The sequence below is a fragment of the Crocodylus porosus genome, unplaced genomic scaffold, assembly GCF_001723895.1.
Source record: "Crocodylus porosus isolate Cpor-Errol unplaced genomic scaffold, CroPor_comp1, whole genome shotgun sequence".
In the NCBI taxonomy this organism is placed as follows: Eukaryota; Metazoa; Chordata; order Crocodylia; family Crocodylidae; genus Crocodylus; species Crocodylus porosus.
In genome coordinates this window covers 28,760,577-28,779,091 of record NW_017728916.1, presented here as the reverse complement: position 1 = coordinate 28,779,091, position 18,515 = coordinate 28,760,577, and the positions used below count along the sequence as shown (strand labels likewise).

Below are 18,515 nucleotides of genomic sequence, written 5' to 3'. Positions count from 1 at the left end.
CTGGACCCTTTGACCTTTCAGATAAATTACTCGTTCTAAGTATCTTTCTCCCCCTCCAGCAATTAAGCGGACAATTCTTAAATGTGAGTTCCAAAAGATAGATATGTTTGAGTTACCTAAATGAACAATTACATGATTAACTGGGTTCAGAAAAATATCCTGTCTTGTATACCACAGGATTAGGGGTTAAGCCTTAGGAAACCAAGTTTGAAAACTGAACTAGAACACCTTTCTTGCAGTTTATGTACAGCAAGGGAAAGGTGGGCATATAAAACTTATTGCCATTCTGTTGTTACCATGTAATAGTCTATAAAACCTAGTGCTTCACTGGGGAGGAAGACATGCTAGTGGTTTGCATTTGTTTTAGATTGGGTTTCTCAGATGCATTTCTTTACCTCCAACTGGGTGTGTCAACATGTGACGCTACGTTGCTGTAGCAAAGCACTGTGGCAACATAGCTTGTCATTACAGTGATGTAGCATTAGCAGGCAGAAACTGTGATGCCAACACAACTTGGCCATAGTGACAAGCTACCTTGCTATAGTGTTCCACTGTGGCGATGTAGCTGGTAAAAATAACCGTGCACTGGCAGGATGGCGCAGTTACTGTGCCGTCATTTAGTACTTCTTAAAGCAAGTACTAAATGACAGTGCAGTAACAACTGTGCCGTGGGGGGCCATGTGTAGGTGCACCCACTCAAGGGTAAACCCTTGCCAGCCTGACAGCCTGAAAGGAGAACTGGTTATTTTGGCTTTAACAAAGGTCTGAGAATTGAAATCCCTCTTCTGCAAGAGCCTTCTTTACTGATAAGAAAAGCCATACACAAACAGGCTGTCCAGCCCTCCATGCCGGCTCTTAGATGTCCGCACCTGCTTTCTCACTGAATATAAAACATACATTCCCCCAACTCACTGTGGGACAGTGCCACATTTTCACTGGGTGCATCTACAGGAGACACTATGTCTTTGTAGTGATGAACTACAGTGACGTAGCCTGTTGCTATAGCAACGTCGCATCAGTGGTCACAAACCGTGATGTCAACACTACTGCACAGTAGCAGCAAGTTACTGTACAGCAAACAACTAAGTGAGAAAATATTACTAATTTTCAGTCTTTTTAAAAATTTTTATGTCAATGTCTTTCCATCCATGAAATCAGTGACAAAACTCCCATTGGCTTCTGCTGACTCATATCTTTTTGTGTTCTGTAGTCCCTTACTCATCTATTAGTTCCACTGAAATGATCAGTGGAATTATGTGGTCATTAATAATCTTCAGCATAAATTAAACACTGGCCAAGCTGGGCCACGAGTTAGCTATTAAGATAAATATAACATATGTTTAAAATAATAAAATACTTTTAAACACAAATATAAAATAATTGTTCAGCTTCCACTGTAATTCCCAAGATCTAAAGTTTACTCTTTTCATTAGTTAATGGCTTGTGTCCTGATAAATTATAACACTTTACTCTTCTGTTTCACTTCCCCTGTGTACATAAAAACTGTAGTTATTTTTTGTTTTGGGGTTTTTTTTTAAAGCAGTGAAGAATCTGTTGCATTCAAATAGTGTCTATCACAACTATGCAGTTGGTCCATAACCACCTTCTTTTCTTCTAGACTGTGAAAGCACTAAACCACTTAAAAGAAAACTTGAAAATAATTCATAGAGGTAAGTTTAAATCTTTCTCTTCTGAGAATCAACAGTTTTTCCCTACAAAAAAATAATAGAAATGCACATGTAGATCCTATTTTAAGTAGAAGTATAAATTGTATGCCATTAATGAATTAGTTATATAAATAAAGCCCGTAAATATGTTTGTTCACAGTATTTGTTTACACATTGTTTTCAAAGATGTCCATGTTATTTTAACATCTAAAGTGCAAAAAATGAAAACTTCTTGCCTTGTCTGCTGCTGTGATACCTGCCCCCTCCCTTATCTGCTGCATGCCACACAGAGGCTACCTGGGCCACTCCAGCTTTGGCTGTTTTCCTTCACCCCGCCTGCAGGAGCTGCTTATCATGCCAGGCAGGCAGAAGGCAGCTGAAGCTAGAGCACGTTCCAGGCACTGGGCGGAAGCCACTGGTCTAAAGCTTCCACCTGCCCATAGTGGCACTGCACAGCGGGGCAGGAGCAGTAGCCACAGCTGGAGGTGAGAGGAGCCAAGCCCAGCCAGCGTGCAGCTTCCCTTCACCTCCAGTGGCTCCTCACCCTCCCATTTCCACTCCTTCCCTTGCCACTCCAAGCTTTAGCCTTGCTCTGAGCAGAAGCCACCAGGCAAAAGCTACCCACTACCATCACCACCTGGAGTGGTGCAGCAGGAGTGGGGGTGGGGAGGAAGGGGAGGAGTGGCCTCGGCAGGACTGTTCTGCTCCCCTCACCTACAGCTCCTGATCCTGCTCCACTATGCAGCACTGTTAAAAGGTGGGTAGAAACGTTAGACCAGCAGCTTCTGCCCAGTGCCTGGAGCTCTTGCTCCAGCTGCTCTCTGCCCATCCAGTGTAATGAGGAGCCCCTGTCGGGGGGTGGAAAGCATCCAGAGCTGGAGCCGAGCTCTGTGCAGACAAAAGCTGTGGAAACAGAGTTGTTATTGTCTGAATTACTAATTGTCATGACACGCTTGAATTGTCAGGGTTGGTGAGCTGTTAAGAAGAACTCTAAAATTCTGTGTATCCAGGAATTCTAATGTTTTAAATGTTTCATTTCATATTTTTATTTGCTTAAATGCTAAATTTTTGCCAGCTGAATTGCAGTTGACAAGGATTTTTACTTAGGCATTGAGCAGCTAAGTGAGGCTGTTAATTAATGTGTTACTAACAGAATGGAAGAAGCCTCAGTTTTGACATGCCTTTTTAGCTTTGAATTTTACAAGCAACCACTGTGCTAGTGATATGTAGCAAAACCACCGCTTTGGAGGGGGTATAGCAGTGACTTCAGCTGGCTATATTGGGGTAAGAACCACCTGCTGCTTGCCTCTGATAGGTTTTCTGATGTGTGTTAGGTAGGCAAGGAGAGAGAAACTCTACATACTGCTGAAAGACAAGTCTGTGTTCCCTGTCTATAAGACACCAGCTCTGAAACGCATCTGATCAATTCCAAATTTCATGGAATATTTCATGAGAGGCAATTGATTTTTGTTAGTGATATCTTTTATTATCCCACCCACACAGTTGTTCCAAAATTAGATAAGCTTTCAAATGTAAGGCATTCTTTGTCAGGTAATATTTATAGGGAATATTTTAGACATCTGTGGGCAGAACTCTTATATTTTTATAAAAATTGATAAACTGGAAAAGCTTTCCAGTGGTAGATATAAAAGGAAAATCAGGTCTGCAGAGCACCCCACATGATTCTGTAGGTAGAGGTATCTCTCTGGGTCCCCTGCTACTGACTGCACATACTTCAGAGGTAACACAGTATTGAATTTTGGCACTGATTTCTGGTGTCTCTCACTATGCAACAATACTGACTTTTGGAGTGGAAGCCTTCAGCCATTATGTACCTATTTAAATTTCTCTCTTTCACAGATATTAAACCTTCCAATATTCTTCTGGACAGAAATGGGAATATCAAACTTTGTGACTTTGGCATTAGTGGACAGCTCGTCGACTCCATTGCCAAAACAAGAGATGCTGGGTGCAGACCATATATGGCAGTAAGTAGGAATTAGCAGTCCTTTCAAATGGGCTGTGCGCGGCATGGAGTATGGAGTGATTCACCCTCTAGCTCACAGATTCAGATCTGGCCCAGATCAAAAGGGATTTCCACTTCTTAGCTAAGCTGAAGGTATCAGTCCACTTCCTCAGAGCACATGTCCAGCTCCTGAAAATAAAAATACAAATAAGAACGATAGAGATCACTGGTGGGATCAGTTTGGGCAAAACAGGCCATGAAAACTGAACTCCCTTCAGCAGTAGGTAACAGAAGCAAAGGTTACACTGCTGCTGCCAGTGTTGCATTTCCTGTGGGACACAGAGAATTTCACTCATCCCGACACCATGTTTCAAAATTGTGTTATGTCAGGAATACATACGTCTGGGAACCAAAAGCAACAGAGAAGAAATCACTCAGTTTCTGTGCAGTAATTTCTGAAACATTGGAACTCTGCTTATCTTCTTCACATCTTAAGGCCATGTTTGTGATTTTCAAAGTAGTCAGAAGGACTTAGGGTATAAACAGATGTCATCAAGTGAAGTAGATCAGCTGTGCTGGGATGCGTCCCGGCACAGGTGTCTCACTTCACTGACATTGCCTGTTGTCCCACAGGGTCAGGCTCTTGCTACTCCCAGGAGCTGAAGCCTGATCATGTGAGACAGCACTCTGGGTGTGCCCCAGGAATGGGAATTCCTTAGGTGCTCAGCTTTGGGCCCCTAACGCCCCAGGAGTGTCTGCCTGGGGAGGCTGGAGAATGCAGGCAGCTCTGGGCTGCCCGCATTCTACCACCTTAAAGCATAGCAGACATCTGCTGTAAAATAGTACTATAGAATCATACCACCTGTCATGGCCCCACGTTTTGAACATTTGCGATTTAACAAGGGACATGGACATCTGTTTCCTTGCCTTTGTGCTGCCATAAAAATGTTTATGTTGGCACAAAGGTGATGTCAGTTTCTAGCCTTAGGCATGTTTTCCATTTGCTGATTTTCTTGAAAAATCTCAGTCCGCATTTTTTTCTGAGTTATGACTCTTGGGACTGGTTTTCATACATAATTATTGCTCTTCTGAGATGCCACCAATATTTGGGCTTTGCAGGCTGGATCCAGCCTGTGGATTTTCAGTTACCAAACCCTAGCCTAAAAGATATGCCAGCTTAGCCTTTCCTTCTAATAAGGAATACCAGCTTCCTAGCCACTGGCACTCAAGAAAGGGAGCAAATAACCAGCATCACATCAAGCTGCCTTTGATTCCTGTGTCTGAATGACCAGATACCCGTTTATAGCTGGACCACATATAGTGGGCAGCATTTGATGCAGATCTAGAACAGGACATGAACTCATAGATTCATAGATGTAGGGTCGGAAGGGACCTTGCAGATCTTCTAGTTTGATCCCCTGCCTTGGGCAGGATAGAGAACTGGGCTTAAATGACCTCAGCTAGGTAATTGTTAAGCCTCCTCTTAAAGACCCCCAGTGTAAGAGCCAGCACTACTTCCCTTGGAAGTTGGTTCCAGATCCTAGCCACCATGACTGTGAAGTGGTGCCTTCTAATGTCTAGTCTGAACCTACTCTCTAATAACTTATGGCCATTCTTTCTTGTTACTCTGGGAGGTGCTTGGGGGAACAAGGTCTCTCCCATTCCCCGATGTTCCCCCCTAGTAAGTTCATAGACAGCTACCAGATCCCCACTCAGCCTTCTCTTGTGAAGGCTGAACAGGTTCAGGTCCCATAGCCTCTCCTCGTAGGGCCTGCCCTGCTGTCCCCTGATCATGGGAGTGGCCCTCCTCTGGACCCTCTCGATGCTGTCCACATCCCTCCTGAAGTGCGGCACCCAGAACTGGATGCAGTACTCCAGCTGCGGCCTGACTAGAGCCATAGCAAGATGTCTGAACTGTTCTACCTCCATGCTCCACAAGATTAAAAGGAAAAAAGAGTTGATTTTCTTAATTCCAGTGTTCCAATCTTATGTCATTCCTTTATCAAGCACAATTTATTGATAGCCTGATCCAGTTGTCATGCTTGTGTTGAGATGATGATCTGATATCAACTTTGCTGGGCCAGCCACATCATTGGGATATCTGACTCCAGACTCCCAATTTATTCTCCCAGCTCAGTCAAGGTGTATGCTCAAGAGGTAGGAAGAGAAAGCCCTTTAAGGATGTCCTCAAGGCCAGCTTGAAAAAATGCAATGTTGACATCAGGTCATAGGTGACTGTCACCCAGGTCTGCCCAAATAAAGGAAGAGTTTACTGCAAGGATCTCAGTACTTTGAAATCTCACAATGACAACAGGAGATGGAAAAGCGGGAGCAACAGGAACAGTGTATCACTGACTGAACCAAGGATCCAGAGCCACCCACCCTGCACATGCCCAAGTTGCAATAGAACATGTTGATCCCAATTTGGCTTTGTCAGCCATCTCTGAACACACAGATAAGGCAGTCATGGAAGACAGTTATCCTTGATTACAAGGGATTGCCATGATGGTGCTGTGTTAAGAGAGAGCATCACTGGCATCCAATTTCAGATGTTGTCACTTGTTGCAAAGTCACCAAGGGCAGGTGATATGCAGAGGAACTCTTGCAAGTAAGAGGCAATTGAAATAGTGTGAGTGGAAGCAGACTGGCTAGAGATTTTTGATAAAGAGCTGACTTTTTGGATTTGGAACTTCCATCACTGGCTTTTTTCATGGATGTTACTTTTCCAGTTAGTCTGCATCACTAGCGGGAGTGAAGGCAGCACTTGGACACTGCAGTGAGATAAAGCTAGCTTGCTACCTTGAACTCATTTTTCTCTCAGCAAGAAAAACCACAGTCCTGGAGTCAGTTTTCCCGGCCATTTGGAAATCCTGTCACTATTAAAAAAAATCTAATGTGTTAGATTTAGAGCATGTACTGAAAGAGAGAAAGCCTAAACAAATAACAATAAAACCCCTATACTGTGTGCTTCTTCTGACTTTGGGTATGTGTGAAAGAGATTGCATGAATGTCTGAGCTGTGTGAACCCTTCCTACAGACAGAGTAGCAGCAAGGCTACATTTGATATTCACCAGCTCTATATTTCTGATCCTGTGCCCTAGTTCTCATGAGGCTCAGTCATTTAACTAAACAGTTAGACTGTTTCTGGATCAAACTACATGCAGTTACAATCCTCTCAAATGCTTTTGAATTATGACAGTTGTTTTTTTCTCAAAAGTTTGGCAGACAGTAATAGTTTTATGATTAAGTAACAGATTTTCTAGAGAAACAAAGATGCAAGTGCAATAGCTTTAGGAGGAGACAGTCAGTGCAACATGGCATGGTTCCATGAGTCATACATAAGCAGCATAGCAAATAACTCAGAGATGCCTGAGCTCTGAACAAACCCCTTCTATCAAAGGCATGCTGGTGATGTCATTCACATACTTCAGTGGTTTCAACTGGGAACATACCTCTCCTTACTCATTCATAAGCTAAAAATGTCTATGAGGTTAATCCAGTGTAGGACTTTTCCTCTTTAAACTTAGTTCATTACATCACTGAACATGCTGAACAGCTTCCACTGCAGGCAGTGAGGTTGTGTCTGTTTCAGTAACCCCATTTTTCTCTTTCTGTGGGAGAGACAAAAATGAGTTTTCCATCCTGCCCATTTAGATCAGGGGTGGCAAATTTGTCTGGTCCTGTGGGCCAGAAGAATGACATGGGGTCAGTCCATGGGTTGGCTCAGGGGCACAGATCAGTCCTGCATGTCAGATCCAGCATGTGCCCTGGACTGGTCACTCTGGAACCATGCTGCATGTGATGCCTGTTCCAGTGAGCATCCGCTTCATGATGGATCCAGTGCATACCGCTGGAGCAGCCAAAGTTGGCGCCACATCCATATACAGTGAGTGGGTGCTCCAAATAGCACAGTCCCAAACGAGCCATTCCAGGACTGCACTGAATACAGCATCTGCTCTGGCTGCTCCAGGATTGCTGCATGTAGCACCCACTCCAGCACGTCTTCTCCATGCTGGATCCAGTGTATGTGGTGCCTGATTTAATAGATTTTCATAGATTTCATAGACATTAGGGCTGGAAGGGACCTCAGAAGATCACCAAGTCCAGCCCCCTGCCCCAGGGGCAGGAAGTCAGCTAGGGCAAAGGATCTCAGCAAGATAAGTGTCCAAACGTTTCTTAAAAGTGTCCAGAGCAGGTGCTTGCACCACCTCTGGAGGGAGTCTATTCCAGGCCTCGGGGGCTCAGACAATAAATAGGTTTTTCCTTATGTCCAACCTAAAACGGTCTTGGAGGAGTTTGACTGTTGGACTTTGGCATTCCTTGGGGCACTCTGCTGAACAGGTGTTCCCCCAGATCCTGATGCACACCCCTTATATAGTTTATAGGCTGCCACCAGGTCACCCCTGAGCCTGCACTTTTCCAGGCTGAAGCGCAGCCTCTCTTCATAAGACCTGTTCTCATGCCCTCTGATCATGCACATGGCTCTCCTCTGGACTCTCTCAAGCTTCTCCACATCCTTCTTAAATTGTGGAGCCCAAGATTGGATGCAGTACTCCAGCTGCAGCCTCACCAAGGCTGAGTACAGCGGGAGGATGACATTCTGAGATTTGCTTGAGAAACATCTATGGATGCAAGCCAGAGTTTTGTTCACATTACCAGCTGTGACATCACATTGGTGGCTTATGTTCATCTTGTGGTCAGTCATAACCCCAAAATCCCTTTCGGCTATGGCTCACTGCTGAGCCTATAAGTGTGATGTGGGTTTTTTCCCCCAGCGAGGTGGAGTACCTTGTATTTATCTGTATTGAATGTCATCAGGTTTTTATCTGCCCACTGTCTAAGCCTATCAAGGTCAACCTGGGTCACTAGCCTATCCTCAGGTGTGGACGCTATTCCCCAAAGTTTGGTGTCATTGGCAAACTTGGCCAATCTGCTTCTGACACTAGTGTCCACATCGTTAATAAAGACGTTGAAGAGTATGGGTCCAAGGACAGATCCTTGGGGGACACCACTGGTCATGGAGCGCCATGATGATTCACTTCCATTGACTACCACTCTCTGGGTCCCACCTCGGAGCTAATTCCCTAGCCATCGGACTGTGATGTAGCCAAGGCTGCAGTTAGCCAATTTTTCCATGAGGAGCTCATGGGACACCAGATGAAAGGCTTTTTAGAAGTCCAGATATATGATGTCAATCTCTTTTCCCTTGTCCAGGTGATATGTCACCTGGTCATAGAAGGAAATGAGATTGGTCAGGCAAGACCTACCTGCAAGAAACCCATGCTGGCTGTCTCCCAGGATGTTGCCATCAGTCAGCTTGTCTAGAATGGTCTCTTTAATAATTTCTTCCAAAATCTTTCCAGGGATTGAGGTCAAACTGATTGGCCTATAGTCCCCCAGATCTACTTTCCTCCCTTTCTTAAAGTTGGGCACCACATTGGCCTGCTTCCAGTCTTTGGGTTCTTCACCTGAGCACCACAGGTGCTCGAACATCCTTGCCATTGGCTGGTTTATGATGCCTGCCAGCTCCTTAAGTACTTCAGGGTGCAAGCTATCAGGACCAAGTGACTTGAAGGTGTCCAGCCTCTCAAGGTGTTCCTTTACAAGGTCTACACTGATGCTGGGTATAAATTCACCTTCACCCTGGCCTTCCTGCATCATGCTAGGAGTGCGGTCCCTTTGGGCTGGTAAAAAACCAACACAAAGTACCTGTTAATAAGCAGATTGGCTTTTTCCTGGGTGTCAGTTGACAGTTGTCCCATTTGGTTTAGCAGGGGTTCAATGTTACCCTTGCTTTTGTGCCGACTCCCCACATATCTGAAAAAGGACTTTTTATTGTCCTTCATATGTGTAGCCAGCTGGAGTTTGATTGCAGCCTTGACTTTCCTGGTTTGCACCCTACAGGTGCAGACCAGTGCAGAATACTCCTCCTTTGTGGTGATTCCTGTCTTCCATCCTTTATAAGCCTTTCTTTTTAGATGTAGGAGGTCCACAAGTTCCCTGCTGAGCCAAAGGGGTTTCTGTGTCCTTTTGCTACCTTTCCTCCGAGATGGGATGGACATCCCTTGTGCTTTCAGGATTGCTCCCTGTCAGGCTCCTGAGCTTGTTGCTGCTTCAAGTAACGTGCTGGATACAGCATGAAATGGATACACATTGGAGCAGGCACCGCATAGTTCTGGAGCAGCTGGGGTGGGTAGCACATATAGTGCACAGGGCTGTCTAGTGCACCGCACATGATTGTGGGTCCACTTAAGAGGGTTTTGGATGGCCTCAAACAACCATCATGTAACAAAAACAGTTTTTCGTTAAGATGACTGGCATTAATTATGTTGACATACTTCAGTTATTAGAGGTTCCATATCAGCTCTTTCATTATTTTGCCTGAATTCTCCTACTATAGAAGTCTAGACCATTTCATTCAGACTCCCTCAGAAGGGCACACTTACAAGGAACAGTATTCCAATGTAAACAGAAACCAGTCTCCTAAAAAATTCTGTTGGGCAGATTTTTAAATGGAGAATCCTCTTAAAGTAAATATGTGAAAAAATGGTAGGGGAGGAGGGACCATTTTCAGAAATGTTATCTCTGCTGATAATCACTCTGCACAAATAAATTTCTTTGTTGACCTACGTGGAAGCAGGAAATCGAGGAGCAGTTGAGTTGGGGTAGAATAGGTAAGAATAGTACAATTTCGTATAAACATTTTTATAATAATGTCCCATCTCGTAGGGCATTTACTGCAGGGAAAAAGAGGGCAGGGATTACTGAACATTAGCTTCTCTGTATTAACTACCTGCATGCTTTCTCTCTGTATGTACGGTTAAACTTCAGTAGTTTATCCCTTTATATACCATTTCTTATTGTTCAGGTTGAAAGGACTTTACAGAAGAGGTTAGAATAACTGTTCTCATTTTAAAGATGGGAAAACAGAAGCACAGAGGAGGAGAAATGATTATTTGTACAAGGTAGTCTAGCAGCGGCCAAGAGCAAGGCAAAGAGCAGAATACAGTTCTCTCTAGTACTTAACCCCCTAAAACAAACTGATTCCCTGCAGCAAACAATACCAGGGACCTTTTGGTACAGTATTCTGTCTCTATATATGATTAGGAACAGGTGTTTCATAAGATGCTGCATGAAACTCCAGAATGGTCATTGATAGAATCTCATGCCAAGGGAGAGGTTTCTTCTTACTCATAGGCCCTATCTACATGTTACATTTAAGGTGTGATTAACCAGTTAATCATTCCTAAAGTGGTTACATGGCCAGATGTTCATTCAATTAATGGCATGATAAAAAGGAATAAGCTACAAAGATGCCAACTAGACATTGAGCCATTAACTACTACCCTCTTAACCCAATGATCCAGACAGTTTTCTATCCATCTTGCAGTCCATTCATCCAGCCTGTACCTCCGTAGCTTACTTGTGAGAAAGTTGTGGGAGACCATATCTAAAGCCTTGCTAAGGTCAAGGTAGAGCACATCCACTGGTCTCCCTTCATTCAGCAAGCCAGTCATCTCATCATAGAAGGCAATTAGTTTGATTAGGTATGACTTGCCTTTGGTGAATCCATGCTGACTGTTCCTAATCACAGATGGTATTATATATTAATATAACAATATATTATTATACATTTAATATCAATACAATACTATAGATTGCTATATTTTGAAAAGCATGTGTGATGGTATTTTCTTACAATAATTTGCTAAATATCATTTCCAAAAATAGTTATTCAGGATTCTCAAAGCGGTTTCTTACATGTTGCATAATCCTTCAGTTTGCAACTTTGGAATATCATTCCCCTCCCAATCTGTCACTTCATTTTGGAATCCTTTCAGACAGCTGACTTATTTGGACAGTGATCTACAGGAGCTGGCTTGAAACTCTTTGAATGATGCAATGATTCAAGTGGTAAAGTCATGTTAAATGAGTAATCCCCATAGCAGATTTTTAAGACTTTTGTTTTAATAATCTCCTAAACAACAACAAAAAGAAGCAATATAATAGCATAGCTAGCAAGCCATCTTGTTGAATTAGGCTTGTACCCAGTCTGTATTGGAACAGAAGAGATTTCTTGTAATAATTCATGCTAGTTCACTTTAGAATTGAATTGCAAGCCAGGTTTGGTGCAAATAATTCTACAGGGGGACATGCAGCAGCTCTTGAAGCAGCTGTGGCCTGAAAGACTATAATTCCCAGCATGTAGGACTTTACTTTTATCTGGTCATCCAACTTTCAGTTGATATGTTCTTCAACCGTGTGCTGTGTATCTCCCTGGGGAGTATCTCAGAGGAGCTGACAGCTTGCATTTCCTGCTTATCTCTTCCTGTATAAGGAAGTTAGAGGTTTAAAATTATTTCATTCACTTACAGATCTGCTCCTGCTTTTGTGTCAGTACATTTCAGAGATTTCTAATGATTTTTCCTCCTCTCCTATTTCCATTTATTTTCTTTTGCTTCAAAATGCTGATGTATTAGGAAGAGAGGGGAGTTTGTTGTACCATTTTAAGTCATGTAAAAAGATTGTTGAGCTTCCAGTGAGTGCAGTGCAGTGTAAGATTCCTTGGTAGTTTAACTACTAAAAAAATCATGAGTGTTTGCTTTTAGGACTGCATGTTCCTATAAGATGTCTTAACTGCATAACCATCACTCCTGATTGAGGTGTTTTTGAATCTATGGCTGGATTACACATGTGATTACATTAATTTTATCTTAGGACTTGATTTTGAGAGGAATTGCAGAGTAACAGCCTTGTTGAATTTTAAGGCAAGATCCTGGTTCATTTTTCTCTTAAATGGAAACTTATAGAATCATAGAAAATTAGGATTGGAAAGGACCTCAGATGGTCATCTAGTCCAGCCCTTTGCTCAAAACAGGACCATTCCCAACTAGATCATCCCAGCCAAGGCTTTATATAACTGGGTTTTAAAAACCTCCAAGGATGGAGACTCCACCACCTCTATGGGTATTACACCACCTCTCTGGAGATACCACTACCTCACTGTTACAGTGCTTTACTCCTCCCCTAATATCTAATGCAACTTTCCCTTGCTGTAGTTTGAGACCATCACTCCTTCTTCTGTCACCTGCCACCGCTGAGAACAGTTTAGCTCTATCCTCTTTGTAGCCACCCTTCAGGTAGTTGAAGGCTGCTATTAAATCCCCTCCTCAGTCTTCTCTTTTCCAGACTAAAGAAGCCCAGTTCCCTCTGCCTCTTCTCACAAGTCATGTGCCCCAGCTGTTTATCCATTTCTGTTGTCCTCCACTGGACTCTTTCCAGTTTGTCCACATCCTTTCTGTAGTGGGGGTCCCAAAACTGAACACAATACTCCAGATATGGCCTTACCAGTGCTGAATAGAGGGGAAGAATCACTTCCCTTAATTTGCTTACAACACTCCTAGTAATGCAGCCCAGGATGCTGTTAGTTAGCCTTCTTCACAACGAGGGCACACTGTTAGCTTCTATTCAACTTATTGCCCACTGTAACCCCCAGGTCCTTTTTTGCAGATCTTCTGCTTAGCCAGTCGGTCTCCAACCTGTACCAATGCATGAGGTTGTTCTGTCCTAAGTGCAAGACTTTGCACTTGTCCTTATTGAACCTCATGAGATTTCTTTTGGTCCAAGCCTCCAGTTTGTCTAGGTCTCTCTGGGCGCATCTACACAAGACACTGAATGCACTGAAGGCAACTTCCTGAGGGAAAGCCGGCGTGGGTTTGTTGCGGGTAGGTCTTGCCTGACCAATCTCATCTCCTTCTACAACCAGGTGACATATCACCTGGACAAGGCAGAAGAGATTGACGTTATATATCTTGATTTTTAAAAAGTTTTCGATCTGGTATCCCATGATCATCTCATAGAAAAACTGTCCAACTGCGGCCTTGGCTACATCACAGTCTGCTGGCTGGAGAAGGCAGAAGAGATTGACGTTATATATCTTGATTTTAAAAAAGTTTTCGATCTGGTATCCCATGATCATCTCATAGAAAAACTGTCCAACTGCGGCCTTGGCTACATCACAGTCTGCTGGCTGGAGATTTGGCTTTGAGGTCAGACCCAGAGAATTGTAGTTGAGGGAAGTCAATCATTGTGGTGTGCCATAACCAGTAGGGTCCCCCAAGGCTCCGTGCTTGTGCCTATTCTTTTCAATGTCTTCATTAATGATGTGGACATTGGTATCAGAAGTGGACTGGCCAAGTTCGCTGATGACACCAAACTTTGGGGTAAAGCATCCATAGCCGAGGACAGGATAATGATCCAGGCCGACCTAGGCAGGCTCAGAAAATGGGTGGACAAAAACCTGATGGCCTTCAATGCTGAAAAATGCAAGGTACTCCACCTTGAGAAGAAAAACCCGCAGCATGCTTATAGGCTTGGCAGTGCTACGCTTGCTAGCACCATGGCCGAAAGGGACTTAGGGGTCATGATTGACCACGAGATGAACATGAGCCATCAATGTGATGTTGCAGCCGGCAAAGTGAGCAAAACTCTGGCTTGCATTCATAGATACTTCTCAAGCAGATCCCAGGATGTCATCCTCCTGCTGTATTTGGCCTTGGTGAGGCCGCAGCTAGAGTACTGTATCCAATTCTGGGCTCCAGAATTTAAAAAGGATGTGGCGAAGCTTGAGAGAGTCCAGAGGAGAGACATGATCAGAGGGCCGGAAAACAGGCCTTATGAAAAACAGGCTGAGAGCCATGGGAGTCTTCAGCCTGGAAAAGCGCAGGCTCAGGGGGGACCTGGTGGCTGCCTATAAGTATATAAGGGGTGTACATTAGGATCTGGGGGAATGCCTGTTCACCAGAGCACCCCATGGGATGACAAGGTCAAACAGTCACAAACTCCTCCAAGACCATTTCAGGCTGGACATAAGGAAGAACTTCTTTACTGTCTGAGCCCCCAGGGTCTGGAACAGACTGCCACCAGAGGTGATGCAAGCACATACTCTGGACTCCTTTATGAGTCAATTGGACATTTATCTTACTGGGCTCCTGTGACCCCAGCTGACTTCCTCTCCCTGGGGCTGGGGACTGGTTTCGATGATCTTCCGAGGTCCCTTCCAGCCTTAATGTCTATGAAATATAGTCTATTCATCCCACCCTTATCTCCTTAGCTTAATTGTGAAAATGTTGTGGGAGACCATATCAAAAGCCTGGCTAAAGTAAAGGTGTGGCACACAGGAATAGAAACAAACTCATCCCAGAAGCTCTTCTTCTGTCTGGTGTATCTAGAAATTCGCTCCTTGTATTATCAGCATCCACAGGTGGGTTGAGCTTACATTATTCTGCCTTACTAGTATATTGCATTAACTACTGCCAGAGATAGGAGTTATTCAAGCTTCTTTCTAACACTCTTTTTAGAGTTCTTGCATTTAATAATCATTGGATAAAGTGGATGAAGAGCAGTGCACTGGGGCAGTTACTAGCTTTTTTGGAGTAAGGTTCCTTCCTAGAACTGAGGGTTTACTTCCTTTCAGAGCTGTAGCCGTTTCATTAAGCCTCACACCCTTTGGCTTGGTCTCTTCCTCTTGGCCCCACATATCTCTTTCTCTTAGATGCCCGGGGGTCAGTTTCCAAAGGAGGGCTGGAAGGATGGTCAAGTAATACTTGATCTGTGGTATGGTGGTTAGGGCATACACAGGTTTATACTGTGGAGGGGCTTAGGTTTCAAGTTTCTTGGGCAAGTGCTCTGCCTCCTCAACTCCTGGGGACAAAATTAGGATTCACATATGTGCCCAGCCAGTATAAGCAAGCCTACTGTGCTTGCTTATACACTTGCTTATGCAATCACAGTATAGAGGCAGGGCCAAAAATGCTCAGGTATGAAGCTAGGAAATTGCTATTCAAGTGTCCAAAGGGAAATAAAATGCTGCCTGTTATATACCCTTCTTGCCTATCCTTTATAAAAGAAACATTTTGAGTCAGGTTCTACTTACCTATTGGGTGTCTAAGGGAACTTAGGGATGTTAATATGATTCTGTTCCACCTGTTCAAGTCCCTGAAAAATCCATTGTTGCATTTGCTTTCATAAAACACCATCAACTGACCCTTATGACTTGGAAAGAAGGTGGGGAAAGTACAGTAAGGAGGAGGCAGACCCACCTACCCTTTGCACATTTTTTTCAGGAACTCACAGTAGAATAGAATTACACTTAGAAGCCTAAGTCCACTTTTGTGCCTAAAAGGTAGAATAGAATCTGGCTCTCAATGTTCTCAATATCAGACTGTCTTGAATGCATCCGCAGCAATTTGTTAAGCATTTTTGCTTCTTTCTTTGGAGTGTTGTTTTTTTTATTTGCTGGAACATGTGGGCATTGGGACACTGCTCTGCCAACATCTCCTCTGTATGCAAATAATATGGTTTTTAGGTCTTGGATGTTCTTTATCTGTTTAGTTCCTTCCTTTCCTAATAAATAAATTTATGTAGGGACCAAGTGTTCACCAAGAATCCTCTTGGTGTTTTTACTTGCTCTGTTGTTCTCTTTCCATTTTAGAACCCGGATATAGAAAGGCAGAAGGCAGGACAGACTGGCAACTTTAGAGACCAATGGTTCAGAAAGACATGAGCTTTTGTAGGCAACAGCCTACTTCAAGCTAACTCTGAACCCTTTAGTCTTTAAACTCCCGCCCTGCTCTACCTTCTGACTGACAAAAACAGCTCTCTGGAGATGCAAAGAGAATTAGCAAAAGAACTTTCTTACCTGTGCTGCAACTGCTTTTGGAATACTGTGTTTAGTATTTGGTATCTCATTAACAAAATACACTGACAAAATGGATTCATAAAAGAGAAATAGAAACAGTAGAAAAGGCTGATATCTTAGAACAGACTAAAGCAGCTCACATCATACTGGCTGTTAAGAAGCCAAAGTGAAATTTTGTTTCTGGGATGGTTTCATGCCTCTTGGGAGGCATAGGAGTGTTCATGGATATGGCAGGATCTGCCTCTGAGAGTGGGCACAGCACCTGCTGGTGACTGCATTGATCCTGCCCCACCTACTCTGGTCTCCCATCCTACTGCCTTTTCTTGGCTTGCCATTCTTTTTGATGATAAACAAATTTAATGTGGATTTGGAAGGCTGCCCTCAGAGTACCAAAATAAGCCTTGGGTGCTCCACATCACTGGGCTGCCTTGATCTGTTGCAATCTACCCAAGGTGATGTTCTTCCTGACTGGACTCAACGTGCTCCATCTCTGGGTTCAGGTACAGGGGCTTCTCCTGAACATGCTACACTTCTGTGTGGGGCTCAGGGATGGCCTGGACTGGCAAGCAGCTGCCTATCTTAGTATCCTTAGCCTTCACAGGTACCTGGTCCTTGACGGGGACCTTAACATCGCCCTAGAAACCCAGCGCTGCATGGGCAGGGAGTGGAGCCCAGCCACCACAGATGTCCTCAGGGGGGTCATCTCTGACCACTCCCTGATGAATATTTGGCATGCCTGCCATCCTAATAACACACCCTGTTCACTTTTGTCAGGATGGAGGAACATCAGATGCACCACTCCTGGTGTTGGCCAGGATCACACTGAACACCACCCAAGCTCATACCCCTGGCATCAGGTTGGCTCTCTTAAGCAACCACCAACTTGTCTATACTTGGGTCACTCTGCTACCCAAGCGCCTGGGGCCAGTGTACTGACACTTTAACAAGCAGCCTACTGGAAGCCTTGGGCTTTTCAGCAGCCTTCCAGGAGTTCTGACTGGCCTGGCACAAGCAGCAGCAAACCTTTCCCTCAGTGTGGAGGTGATGAGACATGAGGAAGGTGCATGTCCATGTCTTTTGCCTGGTTTCACCCAAGGGCACTCCCGGCAGAAAGAAGAGGCCAAGCAGCAGCTCAAGAGGGAAGTTTTGGAGCTGGAGAGGCACCTGGCCACCAACCTGGACAACCCATCCTTCTGTGGAAAGTGTTGGGAGAAGCAGGAAAGGCTCTAGGCTCTGGATGACTGTTGTACTTGTGGCGTGTTTATACGATTGTGGATCCAGCTCAGGGAGATGGACCATGGCTCCCACTTCTAGGCTCTGGAGAAGAAGGGTACCAAGAAATACATCACTTGCCTCCTGGCAGAGGACAGAACCCCCTTCCTGAATCCTGGTGAGCTGCATGCAAGGGCAAAGGCTTTCTAATGCAGCACTCTTTTCACCAGATTTGACAAATGCTGAGGCCCACCAGGTTCTGTGGGAGGGCCTACCACAGGCTGGGATTGGCTGGAGAGTCCTCTCATCCTGTCTGAGCTCTTGGATTCCAGTCCCACCTGATTTCCACCAACAAGGCCCCGGGCAAGATGGGCTGTCCATGGAATTCTACTGTTCCTTCTGGGACATCCTCAGCCCAAACCTTACTGCTGTCTGGGCCAAGTCCAAAGAGGACGGGGAAGGACTGTTCTGACTTTCCTGCCCAAGAAGTGGGACACCATTCTTGACATCACCACCACAACCTAAGGAACTGGTGCTGAGTCTCCCTCCTGTGCATGAACTACAAGGTTGTAGCAAAGGTCATTTTACCGCTCCTGAAGTCCATGCTGGCAGATGTCTGCCCCAACCAGACATACACGGTGCTGGGATGAACCGTTTTTAACAGCCTGTACCTGGTCCAGGACCTCCTTGAGCTTGCTCTTAGGGATGCCATTTGTCCTCATGTCCCTCAACCTGGAGAAGGTTTTTAACAGGATAGTTCAGGGGTACTTCACCAGCACACTGAGGGCATTCAGTTTTGGTCCCTGCTTTGTGGGTTTCCTCCAAGTGCTGTATGCCTCCTCAGAGTATCTGGTTAAGGTCAACAGGACACTGATTTTCATAGATTTCATAGACATTAGGGCTGGAAGGGACCTCGGGAGATCGTCAAGTCCAGCCCCCTGCCCAAAGGGCAGGAAGTCAGCTGGGGTCA

General features: G+C 44.5%; 1 protein-coding gene across 1 annotated transcript in view; it reads left to right on the top strand.

Moving 5' to 3' along the window:
* The window catches only part of MAP2K4 (mitogen-activated protein kinase kinase 4), a 152,556-nt gene that overhangs the window by 118,265 nt on the left and 15,776 nt on the right, over nucleotides 1-18,515 (top strand). The window contains exons 9-10 of the mRNA XM_019536189.1: nucleotides 1,619-1,670; nucleotides 3,528-3,655. Of these exons, the coding sequence (XP_019391734.1) occupies nucleotides 1,619-1,670; nucleotides 3,528-3,655 (180 nt within the window). The remainder of the gene's footprint in view (nucleotides 1-1,618; nucleotides 1,671-3,527; nucleotides 3,656-18,515) is intronic.